This window comes from Rhinatrema bivittatum, chromosome 2 (assembly GCF_901001135.1).
Source record: "Rhinatrema bivittatum chromosome 2, aRhiBiv1.1, whole genome shotgun sequence".
Taxonomy (NCBI): domain Eukaryota; kingdom Metazoa; phylum Chordata; class Amphibia; order Gymnophiona; family Rhinatrematidae; genus Rhinatrema; species Rhinatrema bivittatum.
In genome coordinates, this window is record NC_042616.1 from 383,984 (window position 1) to 409,622 (window position 25,639).

Sequence of the window (25,639 nt, forward strand, 5' to 3'; positions counted from 1 at the left end):
AATTTAGGAATCCTGCCGGGTACCTGTGACCTGGATTGGCCTCTGTTGGAATCAGGATACTGGGCTTGATGGACCCTTGGTCTGACCCAGCATGGCAATTTCTTATGTTCTTATGTAATTTAGGAATCCTGCCGGGTACCTGTGACCTGGATTGGCCTCTGTTGGAATCAGGATACTGGGCTTGATGGACCCTTGGTCTGACCCAGAATGGCAATTTCTTATGTTCTTATGTAATTTAGGAATCCTGCCGGGTACCTGTGACCTGGATTGGCCTCTGTTGGAATCAGGATACTGGGCTTGATGGACCCTTGGTCTGACCCAGCATGGCAATTTCCCTGTATGTACCTGGATCAGTCCAGACCCTGGGTTATGTCACCAATCCAGCAGAGGGAGGCAGAGAAAACATTCTAATGACTCTGACGTATACCCTGGGGTGCCACCTGCAGTCAATCAGTATTTCTCTGTCTCCCAGCAGGGGTGGACGTCCCTAACCCCTGCAGTCTGTGGTAGTTTGTTATTTTTTAGTCAGGTAGTTTAGGAGTTAATTTTTTGCAGACTTTCTTTTTCTTTTGAAGAGAGTCTGTTCTTTTCATCTTTCTCTCACTGACCTTATATACCAGGAGTGGGATACTCCTGAGTTGGGGCTTAAGGTAGCACGAGCCATGGAAAAATTGTATCCATTACCTGAGGAAGCTTTGGAAATTTTAAAATTTCCTAAGGTGGATGCTGCTGTTTCAGCCGTTACTAAGAAAACAACTATTCCAGTAACTGGGGCTACGGCTCTTAAAGATCTCCAAGATCGTAAGCTGGAAGTTTTAGCTTAAGCAAATTTTTGAGGTTTCTGCTCTTGGTGTGCGGGCGGCCATGTGTAGTAGCTTGGCTTTGCGAGCTGGACTAAGATGGGTCCGGGCTTTACAAAACAATTCTTCCCTCTCTGAAGAGGAAGTTGCTCAGGCTGGTAGACTGGAAGCTACAGTTGCTTATAGTGCAGATGCTTTATATGATCTCATTAGGACCTTGGCTCGCTCTATCATTGCTTCTGTATCTGCTTGTAGACTTCTCTGGTTGAGGAACTGGTCCACAGATGCATCCTCCAAAGCTCAATTAGGGGCTTTACCCTTTAAGGGAAAATTATTATTTGGTAAGGAATTGGAAGATTTAATTTTCTCCCTAGGGGAAAATAAGATTCACAAATTGCCAGAGGACCATCCTAGACCTAGAAGCTTTTTTTTATCTCGCTCTCGTTTTCGGTCTAACAGAAGATTTCGTTCTTCTCGTCCGTCGGCTCCTCCAGCTAAACAGTCTTCAGGTAGACAACAGAATTGGTCTCAGTCCTTTCGTGGCCACCGCTTTGGTAGACCTGGAACTTCCCAAGTCTCAGGAGGCACAAAGTCTGTCCAATGAGATAAGGCCAGTCCTTTCTCTGGTTCCTGTCATAGAGGGCAGGCTGTCTCTGTTTAATGGAGAATGGGCCAGATGTACGTCGGATCAATGGGTTCTATCAGTGATAAATCAAGGTTACGCTTTAGATTTTGTTTGGCGGCTTCACCACGTGTTCCTAATTTCACCGTGTTCTTCCCTACAAAAGCGTCTCATAATCCAAGACTCGCTACAGCGTTTAAGCGACCTAGTTCCAGTTCCAACATCAGAACATCGGAAAGGTCGTTATTCAATTTTCTTCATCATTCCCAAAAAGGAAGGAACCTTTCGTCCCATTCTCGATCTCAAAAGGGTCAACCATTGTCTAAGGATTCCAAAGTTCCGGATGGAAACTCTTCGGTCTGTCATAGCTTCGGTTCACAGAGGAGAATTTCTAGCATCTCTCAACCTCACCGAAGCTTATCTTCATATCGGCATTCGATCCGATCATCAGAAGTTTCTCAGGTTTTGCATTCTAGGGCAACATTATCAATTCAGGGCTCTCCCGTTCGGATTAGCCACAGGTCTCAGAACATTTACCAAGATAATGGTTGTGGTGGCTGCTCAACTCAGGAAGGAGGGCCGGTTGGTACATCCGTACCTGGACGACTGGTTGATTCGAGCGAAGTCGGAATCTCTTTGTTATTATACAGTCAACAGGGTAATCAGCCTTTTGCAGTCTCTAGGCTGGGTGATCAACGAAGACGAGTCACCTATTACCTTCCCAATCTCTGGAGTTTTTGGGTGCACGGTTCGACACTCATCAAGGGATAGTGTTCCTTCCGGAGCATCGCCTTCTCAAGCTTCAGTCACAAATTCGAGACTTACAGTCTATTCCTATTCCTTGTGTGCGGGATTACTTGATAGTTTTAGGTTCAATGACCTCTACTCTGGAGTTGGTTCCCTGGGTCTTTGCGCACATGAGACTACTTCAGTCTGCATTGCTTTCACGCTGGAATCCAGTTTCGGAACTATACCACCTTCCCCTTCCTCTTACAGAGACGGCTCGTTCCAGCCTAGATTGGTGGTTACAGACAGCGAATCTGCAACGAGGTGTACCGCTAGAGATTCCGGAATGGACTGTGGTCACTACCAACGCCAGTCTTTCAGGCTGGGGAGCGGTATGTCAGAATACATCTGTTCAGGGTCAGTGGTCTGAAGAGGAAGCGCAGTGGTCAATAAATCTTTTAGAGACCAGAGCGGTTTGTTTAGTCTTAATCGCTCTTCAACCTCTCCTTTGCGGGAAGTCTGTACGGGTTCTTTCCGACAATGCGACCACGGTAGCATTGTCGGAACAATCAACCGACAGGGAGGAAGCGCAACAGCTGATTGCCTGGGCGGAGCAACATCTGCTCAGCATTGTAGCCTCACACATTGTCGGGGTGGACAATATTCAAGCCGACTTTCTCAGTCAGCATCATCTCAACCCAGGCGAGTGGGAACTGTGCAAGGAAGCCTATCAAATGATATGCAACAGATGGTCCACTCCGGCAATGGATCTCATGGCCACATTTCAGAATGCCAAAGCCCCTCGGTTCTTCAGCCGCAGGAGGGAAAGAGGAGCAGAAGGAGTAGATGCTCTGATACTTCCTTGGCCAAGGGATGTTCTTCTCTACGTGTTCCCTCCCTGGCCTCTGATCTGCAAGGTTCTGCATCGGATAGAAGTTCAACAAGTCGTCGTTGTCTTCGTGGTTCCGGAGTGGCCACATCATCCGTGGTTCGTGGACCTGGTCAGACTAGCACTGGACGGTCCCCTTCGATTTCGAGATCTTCCGTGCCTTCTGTCTCAGGGTCCGGTTTGTTTGGAAGAGGTCGAACGCTTCTCTCTAGCGGCATGGCTTTTGAGAGGCATCAGTTAAAGAATAAAGGTTATTCAGATGCTGTAGTGACTAATTTATTGTGTTCTAGAAAACCTTCTACATCTTTGTCTTATGCAAGGGTGTGGAAGGTTTTTGAATCTTGGTGTAATGAGCATCAAGTAGATCCAGTTCACTCTTCTGTAGCCAATATTTTATCTTTTTTACAAGACGGATTAGCCAAGGGCTTGTCCTGTAGTTCCTTACGGGTATAAGTGGCAGCGCTTGGATATTTTCGTGGTAAGGTTCAGGGATTATCCTTGGCTGCACATACGGATGTAGCGCGTTTTCTCAAAGGTGCGCAACATCTACGTCCTCCATTTCGGAATCCTTGTCCTGCTTGGAGTTTGAATTTGGTTCTTAGGGCTCTGTGTTCGGCTCCCTTTGAACCCCTTAATCATGCGACTTTGAAGGATCTCACATTGAAGGTGGTGTTTCTTGTGGCCATTTCTTCATCTTGTAGAATTTCAGAGTTGCAGGCCTTGTCTTGCAGAGAGCCTTTTCTTAGAATTTCTGATACAGGAACTTCATTACGGACTGTACCATCTTTTTTACCTAAGGTAGTATCTTCTTTCCATTTAAATCAGTCCATAGAGCTTCCGGCTTTTCCGTGTTTAGATCGTTTGGATCCTTTCTCTAGGGATCTTAAAAAATTGGATGTAAGACGAGCTCTATTGCGTTATCTTGAACTTACAAACAATTTTCGATTGTCTGATCATTTGTTTGTTTGTGGAGTGGCCCTCACAAAGGTCATAAGGTTTTGAAGGCTATGATTGCTCGTTGGTTAAAAGAGACAATTCCTTCAGCTTATCTTCTAGCTCGTCGTGACCTTCCTGAAGGGTTGAGAGCTCATTCTACTAGGTTACAGGCTACCTTTTGGGCAGAATGTCAGTTAGTTTCTCCTCAGGAGATTTGTAAAGCAGCAACTTGGAAGTCGTTGCATACTTTTGCTCGTCATTACCGCTTGGATGTTCACGCTCCAAGTTCGGCAGCCTTCGGAGAGAGTGTTCTCCGAGCGGGACTCTCTGGGTTCCACCCTAATTGAATCAGCTCTGGTACATCCCAGGGTCTGGACTGATCCAGGTACGTACAGGGAAAGGAAAATTGGTTCTTACCTGCTAATTTTCGTTCCTGTAGTACCATGGATCAGTCCAGACGCCCACCCTTTATGTCTATGTATTATATTTATCTTTTCGGAGAGTCCGCTCGTTCACTGTTTGGGTGATTAAACTGCCTTTCATGCGGTCTATTTTTCTTAATATTTTCTTGTTTATTCCCAAGATTTTTTTTTTTGGGGGGGGTGATTCTGCTTCCATTTAGGATTTGTGAGTTGGAAATTCGTTCTCCTGTTTAGATAGCTAGTTAATATGTTAGTAGTTACATTTCTGCTTTGATACTGGTCAATACTGATTGACTGCGGGTGGTGCTCCAGGGTATACATCAGAGTCATTAGAATGTTTGCTCTGCCTCCCTTTGCTGGATTGGTGACATAATCCAGGGTCCGGACTGATCCATGGGACTACAGGAACGAAAATTAGCAGGTAAGAACCAATTTTCCTTTCTTATGTTCTTATGTAATTTAGGAATCCTGCCGGGTACCTGTGACCTGGATTGGCCACTGTTGGAATCAGAATGCAGGGCTTGATGGACCCTTGGTCCGACTCAGCATGGCAATTTCTTATGTTCTTATGTAATTTAGGAATCCTGCCGGGTACCTGTGACCTGGATTGGCCACTGTTGGAATCAGAATGCAGGGCTTGATGGACCCTTGGTCCGACTCAGCATGGCAATTTAAGTTCTTAAGCACACCTGAAATCAAACAAATCTAATGTGATAAGAGTACCTCACCTCATACACAGGTAAGCAAATCTGAGATCAGCCAAATCTAATATAAGAAGCTTCTCCTCATACACAGGTGAGCACACCTGAGATCAGCGATATCTAATATGAGAAGCTTCTTCTCATACACACAGGTGAGCACACCTGAGATCAGCGATATCTAATATGAGAAGGTTCTTCTCATACACACAGGTGAGCACACCTGAGATCAGCGATATCTAAGATGAGAAGCTTCTTCTCATACACACAGGTGAGCACACCTGAGATCAGCGATATCTAAAATGATGAGGATATTGCTTCTCGAACACAACAGGCACACCTGCTTCACCCTGAGATTAAATGCTTAGGGTGTGATTGTTTGAAGGGACAGGCGAGGCGTGTGACTGGGATCCCAACGTCCCATCATTGGGATTGGGGCACCAGTGCTGCAGGCTGCTGCACTATCAGAATGAACTCTCCGGGGCTCTTACTCATCCGCTAGAGTGCAGGCGCATCGTTGGAGGGGCAGCTAGGCATGCCCGCCACATCATTGTAAGAGAAAAGCCCCCTGTGAGCCTGGTCCCACCACCCAGACTGCCCAGGGCTCCACATAGCTTGGCGAAGGTACTCGCTCCAGGTGCTGCTACATAAGTACAGATGAACCTATCCTGAGAATATATTCTGAGTGCAATGTTGCCGGCTCTGCATGTCAGACTCCCATAGTGTGTGCGACTCATCTTGCCTCCCCGTGCACACGACTACGAGTCGTCCTCTCGTTGACTTCTGGTGGAGCTGCTCCTCCATGTGTGATGCTCTTTGTGTTTTGCAGTCATCCGTGTGACGAGAAAGAGTCCTCCTTCTCCCGGAACATCTCTGCCAGCAGCCTGGGCTCCCTTCTGATTCACCACCACAGCTCCAACCACATGTCCCAGAGCAGCGAACCCAACCTGACGGAGCCCCTCATGAGCAGCAACGCATCCGAGCAGGAAACCAGAATCGATGTGGAGAGAGAGGTGAGAGGCAGTAACAGCGGGAAGGGGAGGGCAACGGGGCCTGGCCTTCGAGGCAGATATTCTGAGGTTTGTGCCCTGCTGAATGGCTACGTTTTAGCTGAAACTCCTGTGATTGGCTCTGCATGCAGGAAGCACCCGGGTCTTGGGACAGGAAGTGCTGAGGTATGGGGGGGGAGTGAGGTCACAGGCAGAAGGCTCTGTGGGTCCTGTGATTGGCTCTGCATGCAGGAAGCACCTGGGTTTTGGGACAGGAAGTGCTGAGGTGTGCGGGTGAGGTCACAGGCAGAAGGCTCTGTGGGTCCTGTGATTGGCTCTGCATGCAGGAAGCACCCGGGTCTTGGGACAGGAAGTGCTGAGGTGTGGGAGTGAGGTCACAGGCAGAAGGCTCTGTGGGTCCTGTGATTGGCTGTGTATGCAGGAAGCACCCGGGTCTTGGGACAGGAAGTGCTGAGGTGTGGGAGTGAGGTCACAGGCAGAAGGCTCTGTGGGTCCTGTTATTGGCTGGTTATGCAGGAAGCACCCGGGTCTTGGGACAGGAAGTGCTGAGGTGTGGGGGTGAGGTCACAGGCTGAAGGCTCTGTGGGTCCTGTGATTGGCTCTGCATGCAGGAAGCACCCGGGTCTTGGGACAGGAAGTGCTGAGGTGTGGGGGTGAGGTCACAGGCAGAAGGCTCTGTGGGGCCTGTGATTGGCTCTGCATGCAGGAAGCACCCGGGTCTTGGGACAGGAAGTGTTGAGGTGTGGGGGTGAGGTCACAGGCAGAAGGCTCTGTGGGGCCTGTGATTGGCTCTGCATGCAGGAAGCACCCGGGTCTTGGGACAGGAAGTGCTGAGGTGTGGGGATGAGGTCACAGGCTGAAGGCTCTGTGGGTCCTGTGATTGGCTCTGCATGCAGGAAGCACCTGGGTCTTGGGACAGGAAGTGCTGAGGTGTGGGGGTGAGGTCACAGGCAGAAGGCTCTGTGGGGCCTGTGATTGGCTCTGCATGCAGGAAGCACCCGGGTCTTGGGACAGGAAGTGCTGAGGTGTGGGGGTGAGGTCACAGGCAGAAGGCTCTGTGGGTCCTGTGATTGGCTCTGCATGCAGGAAGCACCCGGGTCTTGGGACAGGAAGTGCTGAGGTGTGGGGATGAGGTCACAGGCTGAAGGCTCTGTGGGTCCTATGATTGGCTCTGCATGCAGGAAGCACCTGGGTCTTGGGACAGGAAGTGCTGAGGTGTGGGGGTGAGGTCACAGGCTGAAGGCTCTGTGGGTCCTGTGATTGGCTCTGCATGCAGGAAGCACCCGGGTCTTGGGACAGGAAGTGCTGAGGTGTGGGAGTGAGGTCACAGGCAGAAGGCTCTGTGGGTCCTGTTATTGGCTGGTTATGCAGGAAGCACCCGGGTCTTGGGACAGGAAGTGCTGAGGTGTGGGAGTGAGGTCACAGGCAGAAGGCTCTGTGGGTCCTGTGATTGGCTCTGCATGCAGGAAGCACCCGGGTCTTGGGACAGGAAGTGCTGAGGTGTGGGGGTGAGGTCACAGGCTGAAGGCTCTGTGGGTCCTGTGATTGGCTCTGCATGCAGGAAGCACCTGGGTCTTGGGACAGGAAGTGCTGAGGTGTGGGGGTGAGGTCACAGGCAGAAGGCTCTGTGGGGCCTGTGATTGGCTCTGCATGCAGGAAGCACCCGGGTCTTGGGACAGGAAGTGCTGAGGTGTGGGGGTGAGGTCACAGGCAGAAGGCTCTGTGGGTCCTGTGATTGGCTCTGCATGCAGGAAGCACCCGGGTCTTGGGACAGGAAGTGCTGAGGTGTGGGGGTGAGGTCACAGGCTGAAGGCTCTGTGGGTCCTGTGATTGGCTCTGCATGCAGGAAGCACCTGGGTCTTGGGACAGGAAGTGCTGAGGTGTGGGGGTGAGGTCACAGGCAGAAGGCTCTGTGGGGCCTGTGATTGGCTCTGCATGCAGGAAGCACCCGGGTCTTGGGACAGGAAGTGCTGAGGTGTGGGGGTGAGGTCACAGGCAGAAGGCTCTGTGGGTCCTGTGATTGGCTCTGCATGCAGGAAGCACCCGGGTCTTGGGACAGGAAGTGCTGAGGTGTGGGGGTGAGGTCACAGGCAGAAGGCTCTGTGGGGCCTGTGATTGGCTCTGCATGCAGGAAGCACCCGGGTCTTGGGACAGGAAGTGCTGAGGTGTGGGGGTGAGGTCACAGGCAGAAGGCTCTGTGGGGCCTGTGATTGGCTCTGCATGCAGAAAGCACCCGGGTCTTGGCACAGGAAGTGCTGAGGTGTGGGAGACTTGGGCTGGATGTGCCAGGCAGTCATAGGCAGGAAGCCCTGAGTGGCAGCGGCAGGTGGTGGTGGAGGGTCCTAACTCTCGACTGCTTGCAGGGGGTCCCGTGTATGTGCTTGTTTAACGTGTGAACGCTCCCCGTGTAATGGCTTCTTACCTGTGCCTTTACCTGCGTTCTCATGGAGATGTTTCCAGGGTGGGCTGGGGTCAGGGGAGAAAAATAGCTCCAGGAAGCGAAGGTGCAAACCTCTGGGGTCCCCTTTCCCTTGGGTACGGCAGAGCGAGCCCTTACGTCCTCCAGTTCCAGACAAAAGCGTCTACTTACCACATGAAGTGCTCAGCCATCCAACCATGTGCACAAGAAGCAAAACTGGGACCCTCCTCAGCTCAGCCTGGGGGTTTAGCTGTCTGGTGTTCTTTGTTTACAAATAAAGGTGAAGCCATGAGAGGACATTGTAAAGAAGCGTAAATGTTAACTCTCTCGCTCCCCCAGTGCTGGCAAGACGCTCTCATCTCCGAACTGGTCCTGGCTGGGAGCCCGGAGCCTCCCTGTGACCATTTCCCATCACTTTGTGTCTGCTCTCTAACCACAAGTTCCCATTCCCCTCCAGAGAGATTCGCTATCTCCACTGCCACCGCCTGGAATCCAGAGGTCAAAGTCGAAGCACGAACTGAAACTACTGGAGAAGATCCCTGACGATGCAGAAGCCACAGTGGTGCTCGTAGGTAAGAGAAACCCCCTCCTGGCACTTCTGAAACCCCGCGATACCCGTAGGGAAGGGAAACCCCCTCCTGGCACTTCTGAAACCCCGTGATACCCGTAGGGAAGGGAAACCCCCTCCTGACACTTCTGAAACCCCGCGATACCCGTAGGGAAGGGAAACCCCCTCCTGGCACTGCTGAAACCCCCTCCTGGCACTGCTGAAACCCCCTCCTGGCACTTCTGAAACCCCGCGATACCCGTAGGGAAGGGAAACCCCCTCCTGGCACTCCTGAAACCCCCGCGATACCCGTAGGGAAGGGAAACCCCATCCTGGCACTTCTGAAACCCCGCGATACCCGTAGGGAAGGGAAACCCCCTCCTGGCACTGCTGAAACCCCGCGATACCAGTAGGGAAGGGAAACCCCCTCCTGGCACTGCCGAAACCCCGCGATACCCGTAGGGAAGGGAAACCCCCTCCTGGCACTTCTGAAACCCCGCGATACCCGTAGGGAAGGGAAACCCCCTCCTGGCACTGCCGAAACCCCGCGATACCCGTAGGGAAGGGAAACCCCCTCCTGGCACTTCTGAAACCCCGCGATACCCGTAGGGAAGGGAAACCCCCTCCTGGCACTGATGAAACCCCGCGATACCAGTAGGGAAGGGAAACCCCCTCCTGGCACTGCCGAAACCCCGCGATACCCGTAGGGAAGGGAAACCCCCTCCTGGCACTTCTGAAACCCCGCGATACCCGTAGGGAAGGGAAACCCCCTCCTGGCACTTCTGAAACCCCGCGATACCCGTAGGGAAGAGAAACCCCCTCCTGGCACTGCCGAAACCCTGCGATACCCGTAGGGAAGGGAAACCCCCTCCTGGCACTGCTGAAACCCTGCGATACCCGTAGGAAGAGAAACCCCTTCCTTGCACTGCTGAAACCCCGCGATACCCGTAGGTAAGAGAAACCACGCGATACCCGTAGGGAAGGGAAACCCCCTCCTGGCACTGATGAAACCCCGCGATACCAGTAGGGAAGGGAAACCCCCTCCTGGCACTGCCGAAACCCCGCGATACCCGTAGGGAAGGGAAACCCCCTCCTGGCACTTCTGAAACCCCGCGATACCCGTAGGGAAGAGAAACCCCCTCCTGGCACTGCCGAAACCCTGCGATACCCGTAGGGAAGGGAAACCCCCTTCTGGCACTGCCGAAACCCTGCGATACCCGTAGGGAAGGGAAACCCCCTCCTGGCACTTCCGAAACCCCGCGATACCCGTAGGGAAGGGAAACCCCCTCCTGGCACTTCCGAAACCCCGCGATACCCGTAGGGAAGGGAAACCCCCTCCTGGCACTGCCGAAACCCCGCGATACCCGTAGGGAATGGAAACCCCCTCCTGGCACTGCCGAAACCCCGCGATACCTGTAGGGAAGGGAAACCCCCTCCTGGCACTGCCGAAACCCCGCGATACCCGTAGGGAAGGGAAACCCCCTCCTGGCACTGCTGAAACCCCGCGATACCCGTAGGGAAGGAAAACCCCGCGATACCCATAGAGAAGGGAAACCCCCTCCTGGCACTGCTGAAACCCCGCGATACCTGTAGGGAAGGGAAATTGAGTTTTATAAAATCATGAGTTGTGTGGAGGAAGTAAATAGAGAACCGTTATGAACCCTCAGAACATAAGCAATGTCTTGCTGGGTCAGACCAAGGTCCATGGAGCCCAGCAGTGGATAATAGTTCAGATCAGCACTTGCCAGTAGATCCCATAAAGCAGATTTAATTCCTGTCACTCACTCCCAGGGATAGCAATGGATTTCTTTACCTGGCTAACAATGTGTCAGGGGCTTTTCCTCCAGGAACTTGTCCAAACCTCTTTTAAACCCCGCTGTGCTCGTCGCCTTCACCACGTCCTGTGGCAGGAGATTCCCCAGCTTGACAGTGCACCGGGAGACAAACTGCTTTCTATGATTTGTTCCACATCTGCTGGTTCTTAGTTACATGGTGTGTCTCCTTGTTTTAGTGTTAATAGAAAGGGTAGATAACCATCCTTAATAAACCCGTTCCACCCCTCTCATGATTTCATAACCTTCTATCCCGTCCCCTCGCAGCCGTCTCTGTCCCAAGCTGAATATCCCTCCCCTGCGCAGCCTCTCGTCGTAAGAGAGATGCTCCTTCCCCTTTATCATTTTTGTCGCCCTCCTCTGCGCCTTTTCTTGAGGCATCGTTATGTTCTCTGTTTCGCTCTGTATTCTTCTCCAAATCACTCCTAACACTCTGTTTGCTTTTCTGACCACCGCCCCACACCGAGCCAAGGATTTCAGTGCATTGTCCTCAATGTCTCCGAGGCGCGTTTCCTGGATGCAGAGCCCAGCATCGTGGACCCCATCGGGGGGAATATTTCTCCCTATCTGCATCACTCTGCACTTTTCCACACTAAACTTCGTCTGCCATTCGAATGCCCAGCCTCGCAGGCTTCCTCTGCAGTTCCTCACGATCCACCGCTGTTTTATCAACATTTATTTAACAAATTTAAATACCACATAATCGGTGAAAAAAAAAGTGGTTTTCCATATTCAACATTGCCAAAAAAGAATTCCAAACAGGATTGAAACTAATATCAAAACGAGCATCTCCTCTCTGCGTTATAATGCCTCAGTTTTAATGTCAGCCATAGTTGTGGTCTGCTTGATAACGCTTAATTGGCAATTTCGAATCTTGATATTAAAATTCAAGCATTACAATACATAGAGAGGGATTTTTTGTTTTCTTTTGATATTACAATGTTCATCATACATAATCATAAAAAAGCAATACACAAATATAAAACATAAAATAACATAAAACTGATGAAAACCTGAAATGAAGGGCCTCGGTATTCAAAGGTAGCCATTTATGGATAAAACTTATCCTGATAACTTTCTTGGGATATTCAGCAGCTTCCCCATATTTATTACTATTTAGCCGAATAAGTTATATCTGGATAAGTTATTGATTCAGAACTCACTGTCCAAACATATTTCAGAAACTGTTAAAAAATCTTTAAATTACACATGCTCAAAAACCTCAAACCGTTATTACTGCCATCTGATTTCAGTACAGTTACCCAAGCATTAATCCTAACGAACCTAGATTACTACAATGCACTATATTTAGGTCTACCTTTATCTACATTATATCACTTACAGCTTGTCCAAAATGCGCCTGCAAGAATGATTTATAACCTACCACGCAAAGAACACACAACACCCATATTGCAAGACTTGCACTGGCTTGCCATAACCCACTGCATTAGATACAAAATCCTGTCTACTATTCATAACTTACTCTACAATCCTAATTCAGTATGGCTTTGCTCTATGTTGCGTGTATATAAACCATCCAGACCACTCCGATCCATGGACAAATGTTTGCTAGAAATCCCATCAGTCAGAATCGTCAGTCTAGCCTTAATACGGAAAAGAACCTTCTCTGTGGCAGGTCCGACATTATGAAACTCTCTTCCTGAAAATATCCGTCTACTATCTAATCGTAAAGAATTCAAAAAAATGTTAAAAACTTACTTGTTTAATGATGCTTACAGAATACAATAAACCCAGCAATACCATTCGGTCGCATCGCCCCAACGCCAACCTCCTTGGATGAACTTATTTCATACTGTATTATTTTCTGTCTTTTAAACTATGTTTGTGTGCTTGTAAACCGTCTAGACGGGCATGTAAATGCCTTAATGTGCGGTATATAAAATCGTTTAAATAAATAAATAAGTTACACGTGCTCAATGGCAGCTCTAATTTATCTGATTAACTTAACCAGATACGTACGAATGTAACTATTAATCTGGCTAAGTTAGATCGATTGGAGTCTCAGCCCGATCTGCCCACTGCCTTGGCCATAACTTGCCTGGCTATCTACTAAGCCAGATTAATGATTTAGCCAACTTAAATGATGGCCGCTGATCATAGCCGGATATTCAGCCACTGCCACTTAAGCCAGATAAGTCTGGCTTATCCAACTAAGTAGTGTTTCAGTATGAAGGCTCAGGAAGACCACTACCCAAGGAAATCAGATTGACTTCGGTTTTTGGCATCTGCAGATGCTATCACTGCACTCATTGCTCCCTTTTCCAAATCATTTATGAATATGAGGTCCCCGTACAGACTCCTGTGGCACTCCACTTGTGACCTTTCTCCATTTGGAAAACTGACCATTTAATCCTACCCTGTTGGCTGTCTCTTAACTGGCAATCGACAATAGGACACGTCCTCTTATCTCATGACTTTGCAATCTCTTAAGAAGTCTTTTATGGGGAACTTAGCCAAATCCAAATATACCATATCAGCCAGCTCACCTTTATCCACGTGTTTGTTTATATCTACAATACCTGGATATAATCCACTTTGAAGTGCCGAAAAGCAGAATGTACAGTAAATCAAACAAACACCTTCAAAAATATCTAGTAGAATAGAAATTAACGACCAGCAGATTTAAAATAAATCATAGGAAGTAACTTTTCATTCAGCACACAATCAAGCTGCAGAATCTGTTGCCCAAGGATGTGATGAAGGCATCTAGTATAGTGGGTTTAAAATGGGTTTGGACAGGTTCCTGGAGGAAAAGTCCATAGACAATTATTAGCCTGGTGGACGTCAGGACTCCACCGTTTATCCATGGGCGTGAACAACAAAGAATGGATCTACTCTTTGGGATCTGCCGAGTATATTTCCAAGTAACCCAGACTGGCCGTCGTCATCAGAGACAGGATGCTGGGCTTGATGGACCCTGGGTTTAGCTCAACATGGTACATGTTAGCATAGAGACATGATGGCAGAAAAAGACCATTAACCCATCTAGTCAGCCCTTCCATCCAATTTATGTAATCCTTACCATTCCCGTCACTAACATACCTTATAAAGCTGCTGAAACCCTGTGGTACCCATAGGTAAGAGAGACTCCTGAGATGCAGGAACCAGATGGTGTTAAACTGAGCTACAGCATTGAGATGGGGGTGGGAGGTATAAAACAGGACTGGGGTAGCACTGATGCACTGCATTGCAAGGGGCTCTGAGGAAAAGGCCAAAGTAATAGACTATTGAGACCTACTCAATGGGAGGAGTAATATTGAAACTCAACGCTGAGAGGGGATATGATGGAAGAGACAGAGAGAGTGTAATACAGAGCTTCTAGCATTGTGTTGGCATCTGAGGTATTGGGGCATGGGCAGAGTAATATTGAGACCTGGTGTTGGGCTGGAGTGTGAGGTCTGAGATGAGGATGGTGTAATAGTGTTGGGAAGGAGTTTGAGATACAGGACAGGGATAATGTAATTCTGAAACTTGGTGTTGGGCTGGAGAGTGAGGTCTGAGATGAGGATGGTGTAATAGTGTTGGGAAGGAGTTTGAGATACAGGACAGGGATAATGTAATTCTGAAACTTGGTGTTGGGCTGGAGTGTGAGGTCTGAGATGAGGATGGTGTAATAGTGTTGGGAAGGAGTTTGAGATACAGGACAGGGATAATGTAATTCTGAAACTTGGTGTTGGGCTGGAGAGTGAGGTCTGAGATGAGGATGGTGTAATAGTGAGATGCAGTGTAAGGTCTAGGATAGGGATGGTGTAATACAGAGGCCTGGTGTTGAGTTGGGCAGTGAGGTTAGGGATAGACATGATGTAATACTGAGACCTGGCATTGGGGTTGATGTGTGAGGTCTGGGACAGGGATAGTGTAATACTGAGGCCTCGTCTTGGGCTGGGCATTGAGCTTAGGGACATGCATTATATAATTCTGAGCACAGCAACCTTATGTGAGGCACAATAGAAATAAATGTGATGTAAAAATGAGTAATACTGAGGGGTTTTTTTATCCCCCCCTCCCCGCAGGCTGTGTGGAGTTCCTGGACCAGCCAACTATGGCGTTTGTAAGGCTGCAGGAAGCGGTGCAGTTGGACTGTGTCCTGGAGGTGCCAATACCAGTGCGGTTCCTCTTTGTGCTTCTGGGTCCTAGCAGTGCCAACATGGACTACCATGAGATTGGGCGCTCCATCTCCACCCTTATGTCAGATAAGGTAAGAACACCTCCACTCTCCCTCCCCCCTAACTTGTATTCAAGAAGTGAGCACAAGAAGGGCTCGGGAGGTTCAGGGAGGAAAATGCGCAGAGAGGTCGGAGAAACGAAGGGCAATGTCTGTGAGGTGATGGAGGCAGCTTCCGTCCTCCATGCTGACCGACAACGATGACAATGGCAGCCCTTACAAGAGGCTGGCGTCACCAGATGGAACCCATCACAGACACACTGGGCATGTGTGGTACTGACCGCTCTCCCACGCCCCATGCAGTATCTCTCAGTCTCCTGCAGGTCCTCTCTCTCCCACATCTGCTGCAGTTAAAGCTTTCTTCTCACACGGCCCCCGTGCATTCTTCTTCCATCTCTTGTCGTCTGGGTAGGTTTTTCTGACCAGATTTAAGTCCCCTATATTTTCTGTCAGGGGCATGGTCCACTGGGTCTGGTACTCTAGAGTTTTACTTTTCATCCCACCATTGAGTATTTCCAGTCCAGGTGGGTTGTTTCCCCATGCCAGCAGATGGAGGCAGGCAATGCTGGTTTCCTCTTGTGACTCCATTGCCGCTCCTCAAGGGCGACGCAACACAGCAGGTATCCAGCATTTTCTAGGGATGTGCATTCGTTTCATTCGTTTAATTCGTTTCATACGTTTCCCATTATATGCCAATTAGATGTGCATTCGTTTCATACGTTTCATATTACATGTTTGTATAGGAAATGTATGAAACAAATGCACTAAAAAGTCATGGGATAGGAGGCGATGTCCTTTCATGAATTACAAACTGGTTAAAATACAGGAACCAGAGAGTAGGATTAAATGGAGAAGGTACAGAGAAGGGCTACCAAAATGATAAGGGGAATGGAACAGCTCCCCTATGAGGAAAGACTAAAGAGGTTAGGACTTTTCAGCTTGGAGAAGAGACGACTGAGGTTGGATATGATAGAGGTGTTTAAAATCATGAGAGGTCTAGAACGGGTAGATTTGAATCGGTTATTTACTCTTTCGGATAGTAGAAAGACTAGGGGGCACTCCATGAAGTGAGCATGTGGTCCATTTAAAACTAATCGGAGAAAGTTCTTTTGTACTCAATGCACAATTAAACTCTGGAATTTGTTGCCAGAGGATGTGGTTAGAGCAGTTAGTATAGCTGGGTTTAAAAAAGGACTGGATAAGTTCTTGGAGGAGAAGTCCATTACCTGTTATTAAGTTCACTTAGAGAATAGCCACTGCCATTAGCAATGGTTACATGGAATAGACTTAGTTTTTGGGTACTTGTCAGGTTCTTATGGCCTGGATTGGCCACTGTTGGAATCAGGATGCTGGGCTTGATGGACCCTTGGTCTGACCCAGTATGGCAATTTCTTATGTTCTTATGTTCTCAGTGGAAAAGGGTAAACAGTGGAGTGCCTCAGGGATCTGTACTTGGACCGGTGCTTTTCAATATATTTATAAATGATCTGGAAAGGAATACGACGAGTGAGGTAATCAAATTTGCAGATGACACAAAATTATTCAGAGTAGTTAAATCACAAGCATACTTTGTAAACCGTTGTGAAGACGAAACCGGACGGTGGTATATAAAACTCGATAAATAAATAAATTGCAGGAGGACCTTGTGAGACTGGGAGATTGTGCATGCAAGCGACAGATGGAATTTAATATGAACAAGTTCCTGGAGGAGAAGTCAAAAAAACTTTTATTAACCAAGTAGATTTAAGAAATAGGACTCTACTTATCAGTATGCGATAGCAGCATGGGAACTGTTTACTTTTGGGATCTTGCCGGGTACTTGTGACTTGGATTGGCCACTGTTGGACACAGGATATTGGTATTGATGGACCCTCAGTCTGACTCAGTATGGCATGTTTTATCTTCTTATGGCGTCCACTGTAGTGTTAGGTCCTGGGCTCAGGGATCTACACAATTTCTCCTAAAGTGCTAGTCTCTAGGCTTTGCCACTGGGATGTGCACAACTTCCGTGGAAGTGTTTGGTCCTAGGCTCAGGCTCTGCAGTTTGTCGCACATTCGCTATAGTGTTAAGTCCCAGTTTTTACCACTTGGGATCTGCACGACCTCCACTGTAGTAATAGTGAGAAGAAGATAAAGATGTTACCAGTACCGGCCTGGCAGCTCTGTCTTTGTCAGATTTCTCCTTCGTTCAGTTAGTTGTGACTGTGTGTTTATCCTTTCCAGCAATTCCATGAAGCTGCTTACCTGGCAGATGATCGCCACGATTTGCTGGGCGCCATCAACGAGTTCCTGGATTGCAGTGTGGTCCTGCCACCCTCCGAGGTCCAAGGAGAGGAGCTGCTTCGCTCTGTCGCTCACTTCCAAAGGGAGATGCTGAAGAAGAGGGAGGAGCAGGATAAGAGACAGCTGCTAGGGGGTGAGGAACCAAAGTCCCCAGAGGAGAAAGGTAAGGCCCTTCTGGGCAAAAGTGACAAACTTCTCCCACCAGAGACGGCAAAAAAAATGTACCAATCTCTGCACTGCTGGGGGGCTGGAGGTGCTACTACGGGTGGCTGAAAAATTAAGAGCCAAACGTGTATTCAGGAGTAGAAGAGATCTCGGAAAGAAGAGCGCAGGGAAGACTATCTGGTAGGAGGAGAGGAAGGTCCTTGGGGCAGCCAAGGGGAGAGCTGAAGTAAAGACGGCTAAGGGGACTTTATTCATGTATGGGAGTGAAAGATCAGAGGTGGGATTTCAAGACTGGGAAGAGGGTGATGAGAAAACGATGGTTCTGTTCATGATCCACCAGAGAAGGCATTGGTGTGGTGGGGAGAGGGATGGAAGGCCGGCAAGAGAACTAAGCCACAGGGCCGAGTAGCATTCCACAGCTTCATTATGCATTGAGTTATTGAGCTATTTTCTCACCTAGCAACTTTATCGTACGTCCCCTGCTCTATGTACTCTTGCAAACAACTAATTAACGTTTACTCGTTCTGTTCCACTCTTCATTTTATATTCTTCCATCAGATCTCCCCTCGGCCGTCTCTTCTCCAAGCCGAAGAGCTTAGTGGCCCTGCACACGTGACCGTAATGTCAAAGACCCCATTTCCGCATGTGAAATGCTATTTTGTGCGCAGAAAAGCCTTTGAAAATTGCCCACTGGGAGAGCAGAGAATTGGAGGAAGGGTGTAGTTTATTTTCGGCACAGCTTTTGAGTAAACTGAGCAGCCTGGAGTTGAGGCTGGCGGTGGTGCATTGGATTAGACGCTGCTTGGAGTGGTTGAACACCGAGGCTTCTGGTAAAGTGAAGGGGATCAGTGGAGCTCCTGAGGGATCGGACCTGTTCTTTGTGAGTGATGTTGCGGAGGGATTAGAAGGAAAGGTTTGCAGATGACGCTGAGACCTGCAGTAGAGAGAGTCCCCAGAGAGGCCTCGGTGCTCAGAAGGAATGCCCTCCTTCAGTTAATGCACGCAGATGTGAGCACACGAGGTCTAGAGCTTCCTCTCGTGTGGCACTTTCAGCACCGGACGGGCCACCAGAAAAAGTGAGAGGTACAGGAGACATTTGGAGAGCTTTAGAAAACAGGTAAAGGCCATGTTGTTGGAGGCACTTTATAATGAAAAGTTTTTGCTTTGTATTAGCTCAGTTTTAATTTGATTTCTGTGATGCTTTTAAGATTATTTGTGATTTTCTGATTGTAAAGAGTGTTATCCGCTCCAGAAAAATTGTTTTAGCAGAAACGGACTACAAGAAATCTTCAGGAGTGATTAAGTACTTGACAGTCAGGATTCAGTGCAAATAACTGCAGAATCACGCATTGAGGCTGCAGAAACCATGGGAAATGGAGAGATGCTGTGCACCTCAGGGTGATCATAGCTGATGCTAAGATAACCACACCGCATCATAGGGCAGAGATCAGAGACAGGGACGCCAGGCTTCATAGGGACAGGCACACCTAGTCAAAAAATGGAGGGGGAGGTGCCCTTGTGATGTATCAGTGAAATCGTTGTTGGGGAGAGGTCACCAAAGTAGAATACGTCCCTTGCACCGATAGGAGGATAGCAGTGACACTCTCGCTGGTACAGAGATCACCAGAGTGCAATACTTCCCATGTACTGATAGGAGGATAGCAGTGACGCTCTCGCTGGTACAGAGATCACCAGAGTGCAGTACTTCCCTTGTACTGATAGGAGGATAGCGGTGATGCTCTCGCTGGTACAGGGATCCCCAGAGTGCAATACTTCCCATGTACTGATAGGAGGATAGCAGTGGTGCTCTCTGTGGTACAGAGATCCCCAGAGTACAATACTTCCCATGTTCTGATAGGAGGATAGCGGTGACGCTCTCGCTGGTACAGAGATCCCCAGAGTGCAATACTTCCCATGTACTGATAGGAGGATAGCAGTGACACTCTCGGTGGTACAGAGATCCCCAGAGTGCAATACTTCCCATGTACTGATAGGAGGATAGCGGTGACGCTCTCGCTGGTACAGAGATCCCCAGAGTGCAATACTTCCCATGTACTGATAGGAGGATAGCAGTGACGCTCTCGCTGGTACAGAGATCCCCGGAGTGCAATACATCCCATGTACTAATAGGAGGATAGCAGTGACGCTCTCGCTGGTACAGAGATCCCCGGAGTGCAATACGTCCCATGTACTGATAGGAGGATAGCAGTGACGCTCTCGCTGGTACAGAGATCCCCAGAGTGCAATACTTCCCATGTACTGATAGGAGGATAGCAGTGATGCTCTCGCTGGTACAGAGATCACCAGAGTGCAATACTTCCCATGTGCTGATAGGAGGATAGCAGTGACGCTCTCGCTGGTACAGAGATCCCCAGAGTGCAATACGTCCCTTGCACCAATAGGACAGTGGAGTATGTGCTATGCAGACAGTGGCACAAGTTCAAATCTAGGGCCCCCAGAATGGGGTTGTGGATTTCACCTGAGACGTTCCAGGAGCAGCTTGAAGTGGGCCCCTTCTTCCTGTGGTGGAGCACTGAGGATTGGGTTCTAACTTTGAGGGAAAGGAGAATAAAGACGCATAGAACATTAACCTTGTGAGGAGAACTGGCAGAGCCACCAACTGGGCAAAGAAACTGGGATATGGCCTGGGCAGGGGAGCTTGGGTTCGTCGGGATGTAAAGATGGGTCTTGAGGAAAGCCTTCTAATTGCAGCTCTTGTCTATTTTGTGACGCTTTTCCATTTATTCTAACTCTAAGCAGAGTTGCTGATGAAGAAAGTGGTGGAGGATGAGGATGACCCGCTGCGGAGAACTGGTAGACCCTTTGGAGGTCTCATCCGGGATGTACAGAGAAGATACCCCAAGTACCTGAGTGACTTCAAGGATTCCCTCAATGCTCAGTGCATGGCTGCCGTCATCTTCATCTACTTCGCTGCTTTGTCTCCAGCCATCACCTTCGGTGGTCTCTTAGGTAAGACTCTTCCATACCCTGAGCTGGGGATACTGATGGGGTTAATCATGGGAAGGAATGAAATGAAGCCGCGGGGTTTCTCCGAGGACAAGAAGAATGGTGGTCCTCACGCAGGGGTAACATCTTCCAATGGAGCCCAGAACAGAAAAGTTATGTCAAAGTTTCTAGAACGTTGACTGAGCCTCTCTGAGCATAAGAAGGTAAGAAATTGCCATACTGGGTCAGACCAAGGGTCCATCAAGCCCAGCATCCTGATTCCAACAGTGGCCAATCCAGGTCACAGGTACCCGGCAGGATTCCTAAATTACATAAGAACATAAGAAATTGCCATACTGGGTCAGACCAAGGGTCCATCAAGCCCAGCATCCTGATTCCAACAGTGGCCAATCCAGGTCACAGGTACCCGGCAGGATTCCTAAATTACATAAGAACATAAGAAATTGCCATGCTGGGTCAGATCAAAGGTCCATCAAGCCCAGCATCCTGATTCCAACAGTGGCCAATCCAGGTCACAGGTACCCGGCAGGATTCCTAAATTACATAAGAACATAAGAAATTGCCATGCTGGGTCAGATCAAAGGTCCATCAAGCCCAGCATCCTGATTCCAACAGTGGCCAATCCAGGTCACAGGTACCCGGCAGGATTCCTAAATTACATAAGAACATAAGAAATTGCCATGCTGGGTCAGACCAAGGGTCCATCAAGCCCAGCATCCTGATTCCAACAGTGGCCAATCCAGGTCACAGGTACCCGGGAGGATTCCTAAATTACATAAGAACATAAGAAATTGCCATACTGGGTCAGACCAAGGGTCCATCAAGCCCAGTATCCTGATTCCAACAGTGCCCAATCCAGGTCACAGGTACCTGGCAGGATTCCTAAATTACATAAGAACATAAGAAATTGCCATGCTGGGTCAGACCAAGGGTCCATCAAGCCCAGTATCCTGTTTCCAACAGAGGCCAAACCTGGCAAGTACCCAAACACTAAGAAGATCCCATGCTACTGATGCAATTAATAGGGATGTGAATCATTTTTTGACGATTTAAAATATCGTCCGATATATTTTAAATCGTCAAAAATCATTAGAGCCGCGATACAATAACAATTCCCCCGATTTTCGTCAAAAAATCGTAAATCGGGGGAAGGGGGAGGGCGGGAAAACCGGCACACTAAAACACCCTAAAACCCACCCCGACCCTTTAAAATAAATCCCCCACCCTCCCAAACCCCCCCCCAAATGCCTTAAATTACCTGGGGTCCAGCGGGGGTCCGGAACAACCTCCTGCAGTCGAATTGTGTTGTCTTCAGCTGGCGCCATTTTCAAAATGGCGGCGCAAAATGGCGCCGGCCGTAGACAACACGATTCGACTGCAGGAGGTCGTTCCGGACCTCCGCTGGACTTTTGGCAAGTCTTGTGGGGGTCAGGAGGCCCCCCCAAGCTGGCCAAAAGTCCCTGGGGGTCCAGCGGGGGTCCGGGAGCGATCTCCTGCCGCGAATCGTTTTTCCGTACGGAAAATGGCGCCGGCAGGAGATCGACTGCAGGAGGTCGTTCCGGACCCCCGCTGGACTTTTGGCCAGCTTGGGGGAGCCTCCTGACCCCCACAAGACTTGCCAAAAGTCCAGCGGGGGTCCGGAACGACCTCCTGCAGTCGAATCGTGTTGTCTACGGCCGGTGCCATTTTGCGCCGCCATTTTGAAAATGGCGCCGGCTGAAGACAACACGATTCAACTGCAGGAGGTCGTTCCGGACCTCCGCTGGACCCATGTAATTTAAGGCATTTGGGGGGGGGTTGGGAGGGTGGGGGATTTATTTTAAAGGGTCGGGGTGGGTTTTAGGGTGTTTTAGTGTGCCGGTTCACGATTTTCATGATATTTTAAAAACCCAAACGGCGACGATACGATTCCCTCCCCCTCCCAGCCGAAATCGATCGTTAAGACGATCGATGACACGATTCACATCTCTAGCAATTAATAGCAGTGGCTATTCCCTAAGTCAACTTGATTAATAGCAGTTAATGGACTTCTCCTCCAAGAACTTATCCAATCCTTTTTTAAACACAGCTACACTAATTGCACTAACCACATCCTCTGGCAACAAATTCCAGAGCTTTATTGTGCGTTGAGTGAAAAAGAATTTTCTCCGATTAGTCTTAAATGTGCTACTTCATGGAATGCCCCCTAGTCCTTCTATTATTCGAAAGTGTAAATAACCGAGTCACATCTACTCGTTCAACACCTCTCATAATCTTAAAGATCTCTATCATATCCCCCCTCAGCCGTCTGGTTGTGGGTAGGATTGGGTAGGATGACCTGGAGATGTGAGTGGATATCAGATGACAGGCCTGGTTGTGGGTAGGACTGGAGATGAGTGAGACAGCCTATGATGTACTTGGAAACTGATGTGATTGGATGTGAATAGAATTGTGGTGTGTTTATTGATGGGACTGGATTGCATGCTGCGTTAGTGATTCGAGGGCAGGAATGCCAGCTATCTCTGAGCATTACATTTCTTTTTGCAGGGGAGAAGACGAGTGGTCTGATTGGAGTGTCTGAGCTCATAATCTCCACCTCGCTGCAGGGCATTCTCTTCTGCCTCCTGGGTGCACAGCCGCTATTGGTTGTGGGATTTTCCGGACCTCTCTTGGTGTTCGAAGAAGCTTTTTACAGCGTAAGTTCAACCTGCCATGCTTTTAAGGGAGTGTGTGTGTGTGTGGCTCCTCTCGTTACTGAGTGATACAGAGATGCTCCCTGAACTCAGACAGCTACAACCAGGCATATTAAAACACGGTAATGCAAATATTGCATTGTGCCCTAGAACACCAATACACCTCCTACTGGGAGGAGAAAATTGAATAAGAGAACAAGCTGGACCGCTACAGATCCCTAGACAGAAAATACAGTCTAGCAGAATGCCTCACCTCAGTCATACACGCAGTATGCCAGACTTTTTAAATGAATAAGTACTGGATAAGTGATCACAGACGAGAAGCATATAGTACCGGTGTTGGTGTTGGATTAATGCTCTGACAGTAATTCTCGTAGCTTGTGTTTCCAGCAGGAGCGGTACGATTGCACCAAGGATGGCCGTAGGGGATTTCGATGGTGGCAGTTAGGGACAGGGAAGAGTGCGGATGAAGAGGGAGCCAGAAGGCAGATATATTTTGAGTGTGTGTGCTGGGGGTGGGGGGGGGGTGTTCGTGGTGACTCTCGGGCTTGGCTGGGAGTGATCGGGTTCAATGCCCGGCAATACTTTCAGGCATTTAGCGGGGCGTGGGAAATCTGGCCTGCGGGCTTTTTTTATTTCTTTGCTAGCACTTAACCACTTGTGTTTTGAATACAGCCGGTTAATCTAATGTTATCTGGGCACACGCACTCAGATAACTTTAACCTTACTCTGAGGTATGTCCAGGTTTAGCTGAATAACTTATTTGGCTAACTCTGAATTTTGGATTTATCTGGCCGGGTTAACTCCACCCCTGAACGCCCTCCAAAATAGCAGCAGTCTATTTCGATGCATTTTTTCCTGCTAAGTCATTGACCAGATACAACGTAGATATTGAAATGTCAGAGTTTGTGTGTCTAACTCCAGCTGCCCAGGCAAACCTCGCTGAATACAACCTCTAAGTGGCCGATGGCTGGTCCTTCATTTTGGAACGCTGCCTGACTTAATCTTCTTCTTTTAAAGCTGCATTTAGCAGTGACCAGGTCCTCTCCGTGGGGAACTCAGTCTCTGAGACGCTGATTATTTTTAGGGGCAGTCGTGTTTATGGTCTGACTTCCCCCGAGCTTTCTGTTTGTTTTTGTCCTGATCTGATTTGTTTGTAATTATTTTTACGAACGTGCGTTTTGTAACCCACTCGAGCTTTGAAGAAGCAGGACATAAATGCTTAATAAAATCTAAATACATTTAGAGCTACTTTTCAAAGGAGTTATGCCCATAAATATAATGTGCTATCATAGCAGTTTTCAAAAGCCGGTAACCCCTGAAAAGTGCACTTATGCAAGTAAATCTTACGGACAATTTGGTGGCTTATATTGTAGTGATTTTCAAAAGCCCCACTTAACGCGGATAAAGTGCATTTACTCAAGAAAACCCCAGTTTTATGCTTGTAAATGCTTTATAAAATCAGGCCCTCAGTGTGCATCTTTGTATGCACGTAGGGGAGAAGTGCTTGCCAGTGCTGGAGTCTTGGTAGCGTTGGGACTTATGCACCTACTTCTTGTGTTGCATGACAGGCAGGATTTTATGAAATATAAAAAGGTTATTATCTAACTACAATTTCTTGCATTGAAGAATTGTAGCCCCAACATAAAATTAGATGCAGTGCACCTCCACAACCACAAGATGGCAGCAGAAGGTTAACACTTAAAAGGAACAAGCATTGTTTACTTTATATCGATTTTTATTTATAGAAGATTATAGGTTAAATGTTCTGTCGGCAATTTAGTGTAACAGTCATGCTAACAAATTATTTTATAACACTTGATTCTACTTAAATACCTGCAACTTCTCTGAGATTGTTAGGAAAAAATGCTTGAAAGTGCAATGTTTTCTTTTTATAATTATTTTTGAGTCTGAAATTATAGCAGAAATTCTGTGTTGTGGTGTTCTCTGTGCGAGTGAATCTGCAGCTCTCTGGCCCTTCTGTTTTTATCTGACTGTGCAAATCCGCAGGACTCTGGTGATCCTCTGTGCTGCCGTTTTGCCTGTGGCGGCCTGAATGCATGCGAATCTTCAGGTCCCCAGCTTCTGGAGATATCTGTGTGTGAAACTCAATCTGTCTCACCATCTTCGTCGTCATTCTCATCATCTTGAGTGCACGTGAATCTTCAGGTCCCCAGCTTCTGGAGATATCTGTGTGTGAAACTCAATCTGTCTCACCATCTCGTCGTCATTCGTATCATCTAGAGTGAACATGAATCTTCAGGTCCCCAGCTTCTGGAGATATCTGTGTGTGAAACTCAATCTGTCTCACCATCTTCGTCGTCATTCTCATCATCTTGAGTGCACGTGAATCTTCAGGTCCCCAGCTTCTGGAGATATCTGTGTGTGAAACTCAATCTGTCTCACCATCTCGTCGTCATTCGTATCATCTAGAGTGAACATGAATCTTCAGGTCCCCAGCTTCT

At 48.4% G+C, this 25,639-nt stretch overlaps 1 protein-coding gene across 1 annotated transcript in view; it reads left to right on the top strand.

The window, feature by feature from the left end:
• The window catches only part of SLC4A2 (solute carrier family 4 member 2), a 234,807-nt gene that overhangs the window by 161,890 nt on the left and 47,278 nt on the right, over nt 1-25,639 (top strand). The window contains exons 10-15 of the mRNA XM_029587230.1: nt 5,923-6,106; nt 8,980-9,094; nt 14,936-15,120; nt 17,311-17,533; nt 20,293-20,505; nt 23,029-23,177. Coding sequence (XP_029443090.1) covers nt 5,923-6,106; nt 8,980-9,094; nt 14,936-15,120; nt 17,311-17,533; nt 20,293-20,505; nt 23,029-23,177 — 1,069 coding nt within the window. The remainder of the gene's footprint in view (nt 1-5,922; nt 6,107-8,979; nt 9,095-14,935; nt 15,121-17,310; nt 17,534-20,292; nt 20,506-23,028; nt 23,178-25,639) is intronic.